The sequence below is a fragment of the Dipteris shenzhenensis genome, chromosome 31 (assembly GCF_047967505.1).
Source record: "Dipteris shenzhenensis isolate YYH24624 ecotype China chromosome 31, Dip_SZ_1.0, whole genome shotgun sequence".
Lineage (NCBI taxonomy): Eukaryota > Viridiplantae > Streptophyta > Polypodiopsida > Gleicheniales > Dipteridaceae > Dipteris > Dipteris shenzhenensis.
Window position 1 is genome coordinate 22881738 of NC_141626.1, and position 14813 is coordinate 22896550.

A 14813-nucleotide genomic window follows, 5' to 3' on the forward strand; every position below is an offset into this window, starting at 1 on the left:
ACGGCTTGAGGTTCTTGTATTCAGTTTTTCAAATTACCGACAGGCACTATGTTTTTCTGAGTTCTGTTCTTCAATTGTGTCAAGTATCGTCTATTTTTTATCGCTCCACTGCAAACCCTATCGTTTCTCTATACACCCCGCCCCAAGTTGACCATCCAAGAGGTGAAGAAATCGGAAGCTGATGTTCACAAGGTATTGAGGAAGAGCAAGATGTTCCAAAAGCAGTTCCAGTTCCTCCTCCCACTGAGAAGCAGAAGAAGTTGCCCCAATGGTACCTCAAAACATTGGAAGACTCTCGGGTCACCGATATACCTGAGAGTAGCAGTTCCGGATTGCGTCGGTCCCAAAGTCTTAAGCAAACCCCATCTGTGAATTTTGCGTTGGTGGCTCAGCCTAAAGAGCCAAGGTCCTTCGAGGAGGCGAAGGACAATCCAAAATGACAGGCTGCCATGCAGGCAGAGATGGATGCTATCCTGAAGAACAATACCTGGGACTGTAGCCAGGCCCCCGCGATGGAAAGTCATCAGCACTAAGTGGGTATACAAACTTAAATTCAAACCGGACGGTAGCTTGGATAAGTACAAAGCAAGACTAGTGGTCAAAGGTTTTGCTCAGACTGAAGGCATGGATCTTGATGAAACTTTTGCTCCCACAACTCGCATAATTACTATCCGGACAGTGATTGCCCTTGCCCAATTCCATTGGCCTATTTTTCAAATGGACGTGAAGTCCGCATTTCTTAATGGAACCCTGGAGGAGGAGGTGTACATGGAGCAGCCACAGGGCTTTCAAGATCCAGGGTCCCCATTAAAAGTCTGCAAGTTGAAGAAGGCGTTATACGGGCTGAAATAGGCTCCCAGAGCTTGGTACCAAAGGATAGATGTATTCTTTCAGAAGATAGGGCTAAGTCGGAGCCCTTCTGAGGCAAACCTCTACTTGTTCATTGAGAAGGGGTTGCGATTGGTACTCATCCTCTATGTTGATGGTCTTATCTTGACAAGTGACCATGTCAAGAAGATTTCCCAAGTCAAGGAGCTATTCGTGACTGAGTTTGAGATGACTGACCTTGGGTTATTACACTACTTCCTTGGGATAGAAGTAAAGCAGGCCAAAGACAAGATCTTCATTTCACAGGAGAAATACTGTAGAGAACTTCTGAAGAGGTTCCAGATGGAGGATTGCAGAACAGCAGTAACTCCCATGGAGGTCGGAATCAAGCTAAGTGTTCCAAGATAGCTCCTATGAGAACCTCATATAAAAATCATTAAGAAAAGAAACGAGGCTTGGCAACCAATCTGACAGTGGAAATGCCACAAAGGCCATGCAGCAACATACATAAAGAATAAATTGGTCCCAATTGTTAGAATCTCACTGTGCCCACCTGTGAGCCCCCGATTTGAGGGGACAAGGGGCAGTGAGAGGTAGGAGGGCTTGGGAGAGACCCAGGCCGGCATCAAAGGGAGGAGTGCATGGCAAGATAGGCAACCAGCACACGGGCTGGTCGCAGCCTGCAACAGCAGGTATGAGGGGGCTCTAGGCCTCACATGGAGGCACCTGCAGCAGCGCAGACTGGCCGCCCAGGGCACCCTTATATAGGGGCCTGTGGCTGGCCAAGTCGGCCCAACCAGGGCCGCCGACTAGGGCCAACCCTGGTCGGTTTATAGGGCCCTATGGTCAGCCACCAGACAGGGTAACCAACCCTGCTGGTCGGTCATCTGAAGGGGCCTGGACAGAGCCTGTAAAAGGCCCACTCCTACATTCAGCCCAGCATCCAGTGCAGTACAGAAATCCCTTCTTCAAGGCTGTATTTAGCACTCAGATCTGGGATAGTTTTTGAGAGAGAGTTCATCAGTTTTCTCCAGCACCCTGCTGAGATTTGTATTGCTCCCTTGGATCCATTTTCTGCCCACCATCTGGTGGATGAATATACTTTCTCTCTCCGTCTATATTTGCTGTTATATCTGAGTGTGTTTTTTACTTGCATCTGTGATCATCTATCTAAGCTGAGTGTGTAAGAGTTGGAGAGATCTTGGGTAGAGGATTGAGTGATTCATTCCCTCTTCATTTCATTTCTAACACCAATCTCTCATGGAGAAAGCTCTCCCGACCATTGCAGCATGTGAAGAGCCCCTGCAACCTACCACCCATCGTGATTTTCCACCATCACGGCTCATTAGAAGCATGAAAAGGAAACCCTTTGGATTCTTATCCAAAGACATTTTTTTTAATCATAATTAATGATTCTAGCAGTTATACATGGGTTTGCAGTCAATGGGAAAGCAATCATGGTAAGGTTTTGGACAAACTTATGAAAGATACCTATGAAATCCTAAAAATGTATGGTGAGAGGATTTAGCCAATTTTGAATAGATTTCCATCATCAATGTACACTCCCTCACCTTGTCAAGGGTGTACATTCAGCAAAATCCTATTCACGCTATTTGATCGGGAAACCTGCTGTCCATGTATCCTGTAAGCCGGTGTGACAAGGTCGATCGTAAAGGTGTGGCCTCCCTCCGTGAGCCAGGCCACCATCCGCCACGTGAAATCCCTGCTCATCCTCTGCATGCTAGCAACAATCTTGAGGTCCGCTAGCCAAATCCGTTGTGCAGCATGGCAACCCCAAAGACAATGCGGGATGGTCTCCAAAACTCCATCCCTACAACCAGTGCACCTGCCATCTATCCGCATCTGCTCTAGCCAGGGGCCGATGGGCAGACCCCCATGTGCCAACAGCCAGAAGAAATAAGAAATGTTCCGCGGGTGCAAACTCGTCTAGAAACGGGACCAAAAGCGGTATGACCTCTCTCGAGACATCCTGCTCTAGCCAGTGGCACTCCAAGAAGACCATGATGCTACCTCAAGCTACAAACGACACCCGATGCGAGTGGTATACGAGAAGGAGACCTCCTCTACCCAGTCTGAATGCCCTATGCGGGCAGGCCAAAACCACTCCCCTGGGTCCCACTGAATGTCACGTAAGGGTCTTCCCTCCCAAATCCAAAGGCGCCACACTACTCCCTCTGGGGTCAATAGGATGATGGAGGGATCAATGTACCAAGTCTTGCCCAAGCGACCCACAATCCTCACACTCTGCCACTCCAGGTTCTCTAGATCCACATCTGTCCCCTCCTTTATCTTCGACTCATCTTGCAGTGAGCCTCCCGATAGAAACGAGACTGGGGAGAAACAAGAGACTACCGAAAAAAGTGTATCCAGAGCGGTACCCCTGTCCGCGAGAACTGTCCTAAACAACAAAGGGGGGTCTAGGGGCTCCGTAGTCCCTCCCACCAAGAGTCCAAGATCGCCTCCTCAATCTCCTGCATCTTGATACCTGCCGTGGGCCTCTGTCTCTCTAGGAAGTCGTCTCCATGTCCCAAAGGATCTAGCCGGTCCCTTGTTCCAATCTGCCCATCCGATATGAGTCCATTGCCCCAGCATGCGCCCCTCCAAGTCTCTGACATCTGGATGCCAAATGTGAGGCTGCCTCTCAAACTCCTCTCTGCAAGACGGCCTAGCCCGTATGAGTCCTCTTGCCAATCTCTGCCACACTCAGTAGAGACTTTGCATCAACAGAGAGTCCTTACTTGTCAGCGGAGCCTCAAAGAAGATCCACCTGTAGGACTACTACCACTGTCCCCCAGTGCGAGGCGTGTTCCCAAGAAGCCCCCGCTAAAGAAGGAGCTTCCAAGGTTCTACACCCGGGGTAAGGCCTCTCACAACCAACTTGACCAAGAGGGCTCTACTCTGCATCTCTGGGTCAATAATGCCAAGTCCCCCCTGCGTCTGTGGCAAGATCACTGTCTGCCAGGCCGCCCTGGCTCTGGTGTTGCGTGTGCCAGCCGATCCCCACCAGAGGAAGTTCCGTAATAAGCGTTGTAGCTGCCCCATGCAGCCCCGATGAAAATGCCAACACGAACCAGGCTGTGGCTAGGAGTACTTGGTTCACCGCAAGCGAGAGTTTGGCAGAGCACCAGTATAAGAGCTTCCACTTAAGACTCTCTAGGACCGGGCTAAATTGCTGCTCTGCTGAAATGTCAATGCCTACCTGGCAGCCCATGTAACACGCCATCCCCCCTCTCGGGATTTAACGAAAGCCAAAATCAGCTCCCCAATCTCAAACCTCCTGAGTGTCCTCAAAGCTTGCGAAGAAACCGACGGATTTGGTCCAATTTATGCGAGTTCTGGAGGCCTCGCAATAAATGGCTAAGGCCCCTCTGACCCTCCTCAGGCTGGCCGTAGAGCCATCCACATAAAGTGATGTCATCTGCGAACTTGGAGTCAAGGAGCTCCTCCTCCTGCTTGATCAAAAGCTGCATCCCTGTAAGGCCGAGTGTCTGGGAGCGCAGAAAATAACCTAAGGCCTCTGCCACGGAAAGGAAAAGATAAAGGGGCCAAAGGGCAGCCCTGCCTCACTGAGCGGGAGAGAGGGAAGGCTCGCCTGTGTGGCCTCCAATAATCATCTGGCTGGAGCTGCTCGCATAGAGAGCTGATACCCCTCTAATCCATCTCTCCAAGAAACCAAGCCTCTGCATGGTCCCCTCCAAGAAGGACCACTCCACCCTATCATATGCCTTCTCGAAATTGAGAAGAAGAACGGCGAGTGGTTGTGCCTCCTCCCTGGCCCAGTCCCCTGCCTCCCAAAAAATGAAGATGTTATCCAGGATGCTACGCTCCTAGACAAAACGGATCTGTGTCTCATGAATGATATCTAGGAGATGGGGTCTCAGACGTAGACTCGAGACCTTTGCCAAGATCTTGTAAGCGGTGTCCAGAAGGGTAATCAACCTCCACTGCCGAATGTTTGATCTGTCGTCCCCCTTCGAAATCAAGCATATCTAGCCTCTGCTTCAGGGGTGTGGGAGGGATCCTGAGTTGAAGATCCCCTGGCAAGACAGTCTGAGAGGGGTGGAGATATGCTTGCAGTAGCATCGAAAAAAGGTTGGGGTTAGGCCATCCGCGCCAGAGGGCACTTCTGCGCTGGAAGGGCCTCAAGGGCCTCCCACAACTCATCCATGAAAGGAGCCTCTAGCCGTCTACTAAGGCCCTGCGAAACTACTGAGGAGACCTGCTCCCAAACTGCCTCTCTAGCCAAAAGGGTGGTGATGCCTCCTCTAGCTGAAAAAGCTGGTTGTAGAAGGTTGTAGTCATCTCAAGGATCTTCTCTGGGTCCGTGCGCATGTGTCCATTTTAGTGTGACCAGAAAACGTGTTTCGCCCAGGCGAAACATGTAGAGACGTTTCTAGGTGAAACGTTTTGCCCAAACGAAAGAAACGCCAATACATTGAGCAAAACGCCGTTGTGCAAACTGTTACTATTTTTGACTCTTTTGAGAATGCTTAGTGTGTATGTGTGTATCTAAGAGCTCTGAGAGAGAGAGAGAGAGAGAGAGAGAGAGAGAGAAAGAGAGAGAATCTAGAAATAATTATTTATGTTTGATATATAATTTATATAAAAAATATATTTTTAAACCCGTTTCTAGACGAAATGCCTGGCAAAATGTAGAGACGTTTCTAGCAACGTGTTCCTAGAAACGCATTTTTAGAAACATTTCCTGTGACACTCGTCCCTGTGGGTCTCGAAGCCATTGAAGCTGGAATCCTGCGGTCCGGTGGCCTGAAAGAACTGTCTAGTCACCCTATCTCCCTACTGGACCCACCTGGCCCAGGAAGAGCAATATGAGAACTTTGCTCTACGAACCTCCAAATCCTGCAGCTCCAAGCGTGCACACTCCACGCTATCCCTAAAGCTACTGGGATCCTAGATCTTGCTCCTGGAGTCTCTCGATAGATGCAAGGTCTCTACGAAGGGCTCTCTCCTGCTCCTAAAGAGCCTCTATCCATCCAAGGGCCCGACTCTGGAGCTCCCGACTGCTACGTTGAATCCTCTCAACCACCCATCCCTCCTCAGGTCTATTCTTGGGCTGTCTCCAAAGATCTGCTATCAACTGCTGAACATCCGCCTCCTGGAAGAGAACATCTGGTATAGGAACCCCTTTCTGGGGGAGCCCACGATGGGGCTGCTCTAACTCTAGAACCGTTGGAGAATGACCTGACATCGTTGTGCCTCCTAAAATGCTAGTGGAGCCACGGAGTAGAGCCCAACCCCCAATATAAAATATATCCAGATGCTCCAGCAGTCCATCCTGCCTCCGTTAGCCGAAGGAGAAACGCAAGCTGCCCGAGGTCCTAGAAAACTCAGGTTCTCACCAAGAGTCCCTGCCACAGATCATAAAAATGAACTGCTCCCAAGTACTCCTCTCCCCTGTTGGCATCTCTGCGAAAGAGTCTCCTCCCCGCTTATCCTCCATGAACTCAAGATTATTGAAGTCCCCTCCTATCCATGAGTCCACCTCTGGGAGGAAATCCATGAGCTATCGCCTGAAAGTCGGGCAGTGCTGTCTACAAGCGGGTGCGTACACGCTCAAGACACCAATCTGAGCCTCTCCCACCTAAAGTTCCATCCACACTGTGCGGCCTGGGATGAGTTCGACCTATGCAAAAATGTCTAGGGCCACCGCCTGGGATACTGAAATGCAGACCCCTCTGCTCCTGCCAACTACTGGGGACCAAACCTCTGGGCCCCTCTCAAGGAGAAGACGGTGACGGCATGTGATGTCTACTGAGGAAAACATGTGAACCTAAATCAAGAGAGAGTCAATTGATACACCTAATAGAGCTCGCTACAGTTCCTGACAGGAGAATCATGTACTACGACTGACTGCGCGCACGATCATGAAGGCCATGCACATTCCATCTAGCCACAGTCAAACTCAAGGGGAAGGGGTGGCAGTGAACAAAGCTCATCTGTGCATGGTAGCCTACTCTAAGAAACCTAACTTTGTCGTAGGTTTGGAGGGAGAGTAATCTGTATCCGTGCGCCGGGGGACTAGAGTCGCCTCCACTAACTCGATCCCTACCCTGCGTGCCCAGTACTGCATGAAGGAGACATCTACACCAAAGAGGTCAACGCACTACTGAAGGGTCCAGTAATGAGGCTGTGAGAGAACCGTCTCTGATGGCAAGCGGATCACTGCTACAGCCAGGCCTAACCTGGCTTCGCTGGAGAGAAGCCAAGCTAAAAGTACGCAGAACCTCCGCGAGTGAGCCAGAGGTCCATGCCCTGAGGTCCCATCCACTCATCCATCATTTGGTATATCTAGTGCTCCATCATCGCATCGTAGAGCTCTGGTGTCCACTTCTCCACCCATGTGGACGCAAGATGGAGGATCAGAACCGGGTGGGTGCGCAATCCTACCAGACTGATGCCCCCTTTACAGGGCTGCAAGACCAGAATGGTCAACTCCAAGTGTCACCAAGCTGTAAATACCCCAAAGTCAAAGTTCTAGTTGACCATTTATTGATCATAATTAATGAGTTCTTTATTTATTTAATTATGTTCAAAGAGTTATATTTATTTGGCCAAAGTATTGTTTTATAGGCAAGGGCCAGCAGCCTGGTCGGCCAAAGCCGACCAGCCAGTCAATTGTGCTGGCCCAAGGTTTGCTCGTTCCCCACCCTATGTAAGGGGCCTTCAGCCCCCCTTTTCACTCACTCAGCTTCCTCATTTCAGGACTCAGCCCCCAGCCTCCAGCAACGCTTCCAGCCAGCATAGGTGCAAGGTTTGGGTGTCCCATTACCGCAGCATAGTTCCATCTCCCGCATTTCGTAGTCAGGGGAACGGTCTCAGCACAGTTTTGTATGCCAAATTGACAACCATGTACAAATAAAGCAATGTACTACAGTATGGCTCCTTCATGCCTAAGTTAGGTTGGAGGGAGTCATGGCAGCAAAGCTTAGTTATGGAGACTCAATTAGAAGAGGACGGAGCATGTCTGGGATATTATCTAATTGTGTATTTTGTGGCTACCCCGGACTAGTGGTGGCACCATACTCCGTTAGCCTCTCCCTCCCAACCTTCATCGCACATCGGGCCGGCTCCCATCTTCACTCATATGCGTTTACACCTTGCAGGGCAAGGTGGGGGGAGGGGGGGATTTTTTTTTCCTCTGGCAGTCATTATTGCAGCAGTTGATGGGTCTTCCAGCATTCCATCATGGACCCGTCCAATAGAGCAGCTCTCAGGCAAGCGTTCAAGGAGCAGTATTATCTCCTTGAGCAGAATATGCTCTTTTCTGAGCAGCCCGAGCAGAACAAGAAGATAAAGGAGGATGCAACGACATTGGACCGTTTCCGACTTCTGTTGGAACAGGAAATCCTCGAAGCGGTAGCACAACAATCCACACGTCTTGCCGACTTAGCAGCATATGAGGTCCAATGCAGGCAAGACCGAGAGCAGATGCTTGTACAGCACCAGCAGTTTCTCATGGCCTGCTCACAATTCCTCTCCTCATCCGCAGTACCCACAGACCGCGCATCAGCAGAAAGTCCTTTTTCTGCACTGGAGTCTTCCATCTCCGAGTACAGTTCAGTGGACTATTTTGCAATAGCTCAGATAGTGGTTTCCCTTGGGTCTACCAATCCAGGGGATCATTCATTTTCCACCGTCACTACATGCAGTGCAACAGAACGTTCCACCCATCATCCATGGGGGCAGTGCAGCCATTTCCACAGCGTGCTCTCAGGGGTCTTCCATCCTTGGGGCAAGCTTAGCTCATTCCGCACCCCCAAATGATGAGACTCTTGGGTCTACCACCCATGGGGATCATCCAGCTTCAGTAGCCTCTTCTCTTGGAGTTTCCACCCGAGGGGATCAGTCAGTTCATGCGAATACGTCGGATGGGTCTTTTACTCGTTCAGCAGCTTTATCATGTCCAGTTAGCTCCTCTTGGTCTTCCCCTTCGGGAACTCAGTCAGCTAGATCAGCTTTAGCAGGGGAACAAATGGTTTTCACAGCTATGAGGAATGGGTCTTCCACCGTTGGAGATATCTCAGACCATCAGCATTTGCCATAGATGAGCCTCTTGGGTCCATCGCCCGAAGGAGTTGTCTAACCCCCACAGTTAGTTCTCTTGAGGATTCCACCCGAGGGGACACCCTAGATACAGCAAATAGGTGTGCCCGATCGCAGCTCAAACAACACTCAAAGAGACGGGGAGAGAGAGAGAGAGCAAAAACTCTAATATATTCTTCCACAATAGTGGGCTGAGCTCAAAGCTGAGTTTTTACACCTCGGACACAGGAAGATCTTCTTTGACGCCTTTGATATTGGTTTTGACCCAGTGGAGGCAGATAAGGAAATCTTTTCGCTCTTCATCAGATTTCCCGGGCTTCCCCAGGTTTACCATCGACTTCTTTCTGTTATTGGGGAGCATTTCGGCGCAGTTGCTGAGATCCCACCCCTCTCTGGGTTGCCATTGACTGCAGCAAAGGCAACCAAGGCTGATGGGGTACCTAGAGTTAGGGTCCTCTGTAAGAATCCTAACCTCACGATGGACCATGTTATGATCCAGCGCCCGGATGGTTCCTTTTTTCGCCAGAGAGTAGAGATTACAGGCAGGCAGGACCAGTGCAGGATATGCAGGACCATTGGACACTTTGCCAGGGATTACCCCAGGAAGAAGAAAAGGCCCAAGAAGCCCTCTGGTACAGCTACCGCCCCACGTCCTCGAGAGGGGGGTGGTACAGGTCCAGCACCTACTCCTCGGCCTCGACAAGGGGGTGGTACAGGTCTAGCACCTGCTCCTCGACCTCCACATGGCGGTCCTCCTCAAGATAGTGGTGGTACATGTCCAACACCTGCTCCTCAGCCTCGACAGGGGGGTGGTACAAGTCCAGCACCTGCTCCTCGACCTCCACATGGCGGTCCTCCTCATGATGGTGGTATAGCTCCTACTCGCCAGAGTGCTCCTCTACTGAGCGCTCCTTCAGCTCAAGAGGTGAGCGTACAAAACAGCAAAGAGATGCTGTCCCAATATATGAAGCTAATCCTCTCCCTGAGCACTTGCCTATGCAAGGCTGGTCTGTGCAGATGATGAGGAATGAGGGGGGGAGTGGGGGCTTTTTATAGGCTGGGCTCTGAAAACCGACCAGCAGGGGGTCGTCCCCCTGCTGCAGCACCGACCTACTGGGCTCCACCACCGACCAAGCTGGTCGACCTCTTGGAGGCTGATCTGGCCAGCTTGGGCCAGGCCTATATAAAGGCCCATGTGCCCAGCACATGGGTGCTAATGCAATCCGCAGGGCCCGCCTTTTGCTGCTCCAGGAGGCGCCTAGGATGCCGCGCCATCAACTCCTGTTGTACCGGTTTCAGGCCAAGTAGGTGTTCTGCCCTTTTTCTTCCCCTACCCCCCCTATAGTCTTCTGCCCCCTTGTCCCCTCAAATCGAGGGCTCACAGGTGGGGTAGTGACTTTCTAACACCCCCTCTCAATGACACAACTATGGGTCGATCCCCATGCGTCGAATGAGGTGTTCCATCTGCTCGCTGGGAAGCGCCTTCATGAAGACATCTGAGATGTTGTCATTGGTCGGGCAATACATCAACTCTATGACTTCTTCGTCAATGAGTTCACAAACAAAGTGGTATGTGCTTCGTTCGTGCGTGAAACAAGGGGTTGTTGGCGATTGCTATGCAACTCTGGTTGTTGCACATAACCACTATCGCATCTTCTTGGGCCACATTCATGTCCTCCAAGATCCACCTGAGCCACAATGTTTCACATGCCGCTGTACAAGCAGCCCTGTACTCCGTCTCTATAGATGAAAGGGCGAACAGTAGGTTGTTTCTTATTCAGCCATGACACAGCTCCTAATGAGAGTAAGAAACAGTATCCAAAAGTCGATCTCCGGGTATAAATATCACCTGCCCAATCACTATCGCAAAAACCTCCCAACTCAATGCCTCTCATATAAGTGATGCCGTAGGTGCAGGAACCCTTCAAGTACCTTAGCACCCTCATACCTGCGTCCCAATGGGCCTTCTTGGGTGTGGCGGAGAACTAACAGAGCAATCCAACTGCGTAGGAAATATCCGGTCAATGCAGACTTGAAGAACTATCTTGAAGATTCCTTTGAAATGTCTAATCCGGGCTGTTACACCACTCTTATCTAACCATTCAGTTTATGAAAACAGATGAGGGCATTGTACTCAAATAATCAAAGAATATACACAGGCTGTTACAAAAGTTCAATTTTCAAGAGTGCACACCCATTTCTACTCCAATGGAACCTAGGCTGAGGCTGTCTGTGCATGATGCAAGTGAGCCATTTGATGATGTTCCATACAGTCAGGCTGTTGGATGCCTCATCTCTCTGCAAAGCCCATCCAGATATTCAGTTCAATGTATCCCAGTTGAGCAAGTACATGCACAGCCTAGGACACAGCATTCGTCTGCTGTAAAGCTTGGTTTCAGATCTATGCAGGGTATCAAGATTTTGCTGTGTTCTATGCCAAAGGGGGTGACTCCGAGTTGCTTGCTTTCAGTGATTCAGCTTCGGCTAGTGATTACTTTGATTTGTCCCACCCCGTGCGGCTGTCGTGTCCCCCCTGGTTTGTAGGCTGGGATGGCTTGTGGTTTGGTCAAGACCACCTTTCAAGGTGCTTAGCCCATGAGGTGTGTTGGACATGGGCTAACCCCTTCTTGTGCCCCCTTGTGTGGTTTGGATGAAGAAAATGGGTAATGGATGAAAGGAACCCTTGGCGCTTGTGACATGTGTACAAATGGGCATTTGAGTAATCCCATGTGCAATAAGGGATCACTATGGACCTTGGATATAAAGGAGGGTTGAGACACCTCTCTCTCATCCTGCTGGCCTTTTGGGAGAGAGAGAGGGCTTGGCACGGCTAGGGTGCGAGGGTGGCCTTTGGATTGGTTAAGCCCACCTTTTAAGGTGCTTAGCCCACGCGGGTGTTGGATGTGGGCTAACACCTTGGTGTGCCCCCTTGTGTGGTTTGGATGAAGAAAATGGATAATGGATGAAAGGCCCCCTTGCTGCTTGTGACATGTGTAAAAATGGGCATTTGAGTAATCCCATGTGCCATAAGACATCACTATGGGCCTTGGATATAAAGGAGGTTCAGACCCCTCTCTCTCATCCCACCGTCTTTTTGGAAGAGAGAGGGGGCTTGGCACAGCTAGGGTCCGAGGGTGTGGGACCCCTCCTAACTGGTGCCCCCCCACTAACACGTGGTGCACTTTCTTTCGTCTACACCACCCACCATGAGTTCTCTCAAGGCCTGTCAAGTAGCGATTAACATCCAACAACCGGGATTCCATCAACAAAGGATACACTCTGCCAAGAAAACCATAAGAAGGAGAGCTCGCAGCTCATTATCTACTAATGCTGAGGATCAAGTCATGCATCCCATACCACATGCCCCAAGCTCCAACCTACTACTCCTAAAGCCACAGATGCGTCAACCAAGAACCCTGTGAACTTAGCCTCTGTCTTGTATTTATGAGCTTAGCTCCAACTATCCTTACCACGTCACTCTCAATACCAGGGTTATGCTACAAATAGCCCCCTATCTTTGGCACAAGCTCCAACTATAGAAGCCTACTTTTGAGGAGATCTTGGTGTCCTCTCTCTCACAATTAACACTCTCAAATACAAGAATCAGCATGGATATACCAAACGATGTCTATTCCATCATAATTGTCTGTATATATAACTGTATAGTAATGAAAAATCTAGTCACTGACACAAATAGGCTGAAGCATGATTCTAATAAAACATGCGTGAGCTAGAGCACAAGATAGCCGGCATGCATCAATGGCATATAAACCAGGCCTGGTGAAGAAGGGCTAAAACCTTTAGCCCTCAAGTCTCAACGAATGGCAAACCAAGATGATCATCCATGATGCCTTAGACGTCCTTCCAGAATTCACACCAGTACTTCAATGTCTTAACAGGAACCCAGCTAGGAATCCCATTTATAGTGTGCAATGCAATTCTTATAGCCAACAGCATTTTAATTTGCACGATTCCATGCACGTGCTGATGAATCGAGCTACCCCTGACCAGTCCATGACAGTCTACCACTACTGTTACCTCAGCAATGGCATAGCTCAAGGCACGGACCAAGCAGCTGGCATAAAAACCCCAGAAGTATGCAGCAGATGTTAGCGAGAGTTTCCACGTAAATTTAATGCGTCCAAATTTCATCTTTTGTGCGCCTCCCTCCCCCCCTTTCTCTTTTCAAGCATCTTTGCCTAGGCCCCCTATTGCCCCCACAAGCGTTAAACTGACATACATGGAAGGATGCTGTGACAGTCGTAATCATTTTATCAGGGATCTAAGGAGGTGTTTGGTTAACTATATACATTTGGCTACTATGACATTCCCACTGACGTCAAATGTTGTACGATAAAATAGGGAAGCCGAGAATCGACATTGTGCCAGACGACAGAAGCGAAAGGAAAGAAACGAGAGACATCCTCTTAAAAAATTAGTAAGAAAGGATCGCACCGTTAACTGGTATCTCTTCAGCTCTAGATCGAGTAAAAATTGACGAAAGGGTGAAAATGCCTCCAAGGGCTACTAAAGCTCTTCTGTTCATCGCGCACTTCTTCTCGCCTGAGAAGCGGACGTCATCGGTAGCTGATAATGGATCCCCAGATGACGCCACCGTTACTGGCGTTTGTCGAAAGCATCGCTTCACGTGCGAGAGCGACCGAGGAAGAGCAGATTGCCGAGACTCAAAGATTGAAGAAAAGGAATGTTTTGGGAGAGCATCAAGGCACGCCATAGAAGATAAGCACGACCCAGCTGAGCCAGCCATAATTTACGAGCACCCAAAAGGATGGATGTCCAAATGCTCGACACTGAAATATCAATTCTCTTCAAGACCGTTGATTCCTCCCGTCTGCTCTTCCTCTTCCAAATGGGCAATCTTCAGGCCGATATGGACGGGCAGAGAGCGTTGATTCCTTCCGTCTGCTCTTCCTCTTCCAAATGGGCAATCTTCAGGCCGATATCGAACTCTTCCTCTTCCAAATGGGCAATCTTCAGGCCAATATCGACAGGCAGAGACCGTTGATTCCTCCCGTCTGCTCTTCTTCTTCAAAATTCGCCTTCTTCAAGCCGCTATTGAAGGCCGAGACCGTTGATTCCTCCCGTCTGCTCTTCTTCATCAAACTTGGCATTCTTCAGGCCGAAATCGACACGCAGAGACCGTCGATTCCTCTCGTCTGCTCTTCTTCTTCAAAATTGGCTCCGCCTTCCCCCAAAAACCCCAGAAATTACATGAGTTTTGTGTCAATCACAGCGCCGTTTATCCTCATTTCTGATACCTTCACCAAAATTACATGAGTTTTGTGTCAATCACAGAGCGTCCGGCAACAGGCCATCTTTGTTTGTGGTTCTTATGAGTGTCGGCCAGACGTTGATTGAGAGCCAATGACGTGTCTCTTTCCAAAAACCTGGGGTTTATCCAATTGTATCCACTATCAACATGCCACATCGACTCTTCTTGCATACGTAGCAATCACCGTTTTGCCTTTGGAGTGGCCATCACGCATGGCTCTGAGGCATCACTTTGGCTTCACATCACACACCCTCCCATGGAGACACACAAGGTGAATGATATTCAATCATTCATACGGCCTGCTTGAAAAAGAAGACGAATTGGATGCACAATGAAGATGATGTGCAGAAAAGGGGGCAGAGACTACGGGAGATGATGAATTAAGAGCTGAGAGGAGAGAGAGAGAGAGATGGAGGACTTCTAGGGAAGGAAATAGCAAGTGGAAGTTGGACCAATCATAACAAGGTGGGGATCCCTGCAAATGGCAGACTTGTGTTGTGAATGAAATTGTGGTGCGGGTTGTCTTAGTAGATATACGCATATGTTATGGAATGGTCTGTCCAGTAAGCATACGATGTTCTGGAGCGAATGCTTGCAGGTGGCACGT

The 14813-nt window shown here is 49.7% G+C and overlaps 1 protein-coding gene across 6 annotated transcripts in view; it reads right to left on the reverse strand.

Moving 5' to 3' along the window:
* LOC147881213 (uncharacterized) overlaps positions 1-14266 on the reverse strand; it is a 42190-nt gene extending 27924 nt beyond the window's left edge. For all 6 annotated transcript variants that reach the window (XM_087402287.1, XM_087402286.1, XM_087402288.1 and 3 more), the window contains exons 1-2: positions 13924-14266; positions 13369-13881 (exon numbers count right to left, since the gene is read on the reverse strand). In XM_087402287.1, coding sequence (XP_087258413.1) covers positions 13369-13681 — 313 coding nt within the window. In that variant the 5' untranslated portion in view covers positions 13682-13881; positions 13924-14266. The remainder of the gene's footprint in view (positions 1-13368; positions 13882-13923) is intronic.
* Positions 14267-14813: the final 547 nt, after the last annotated feature.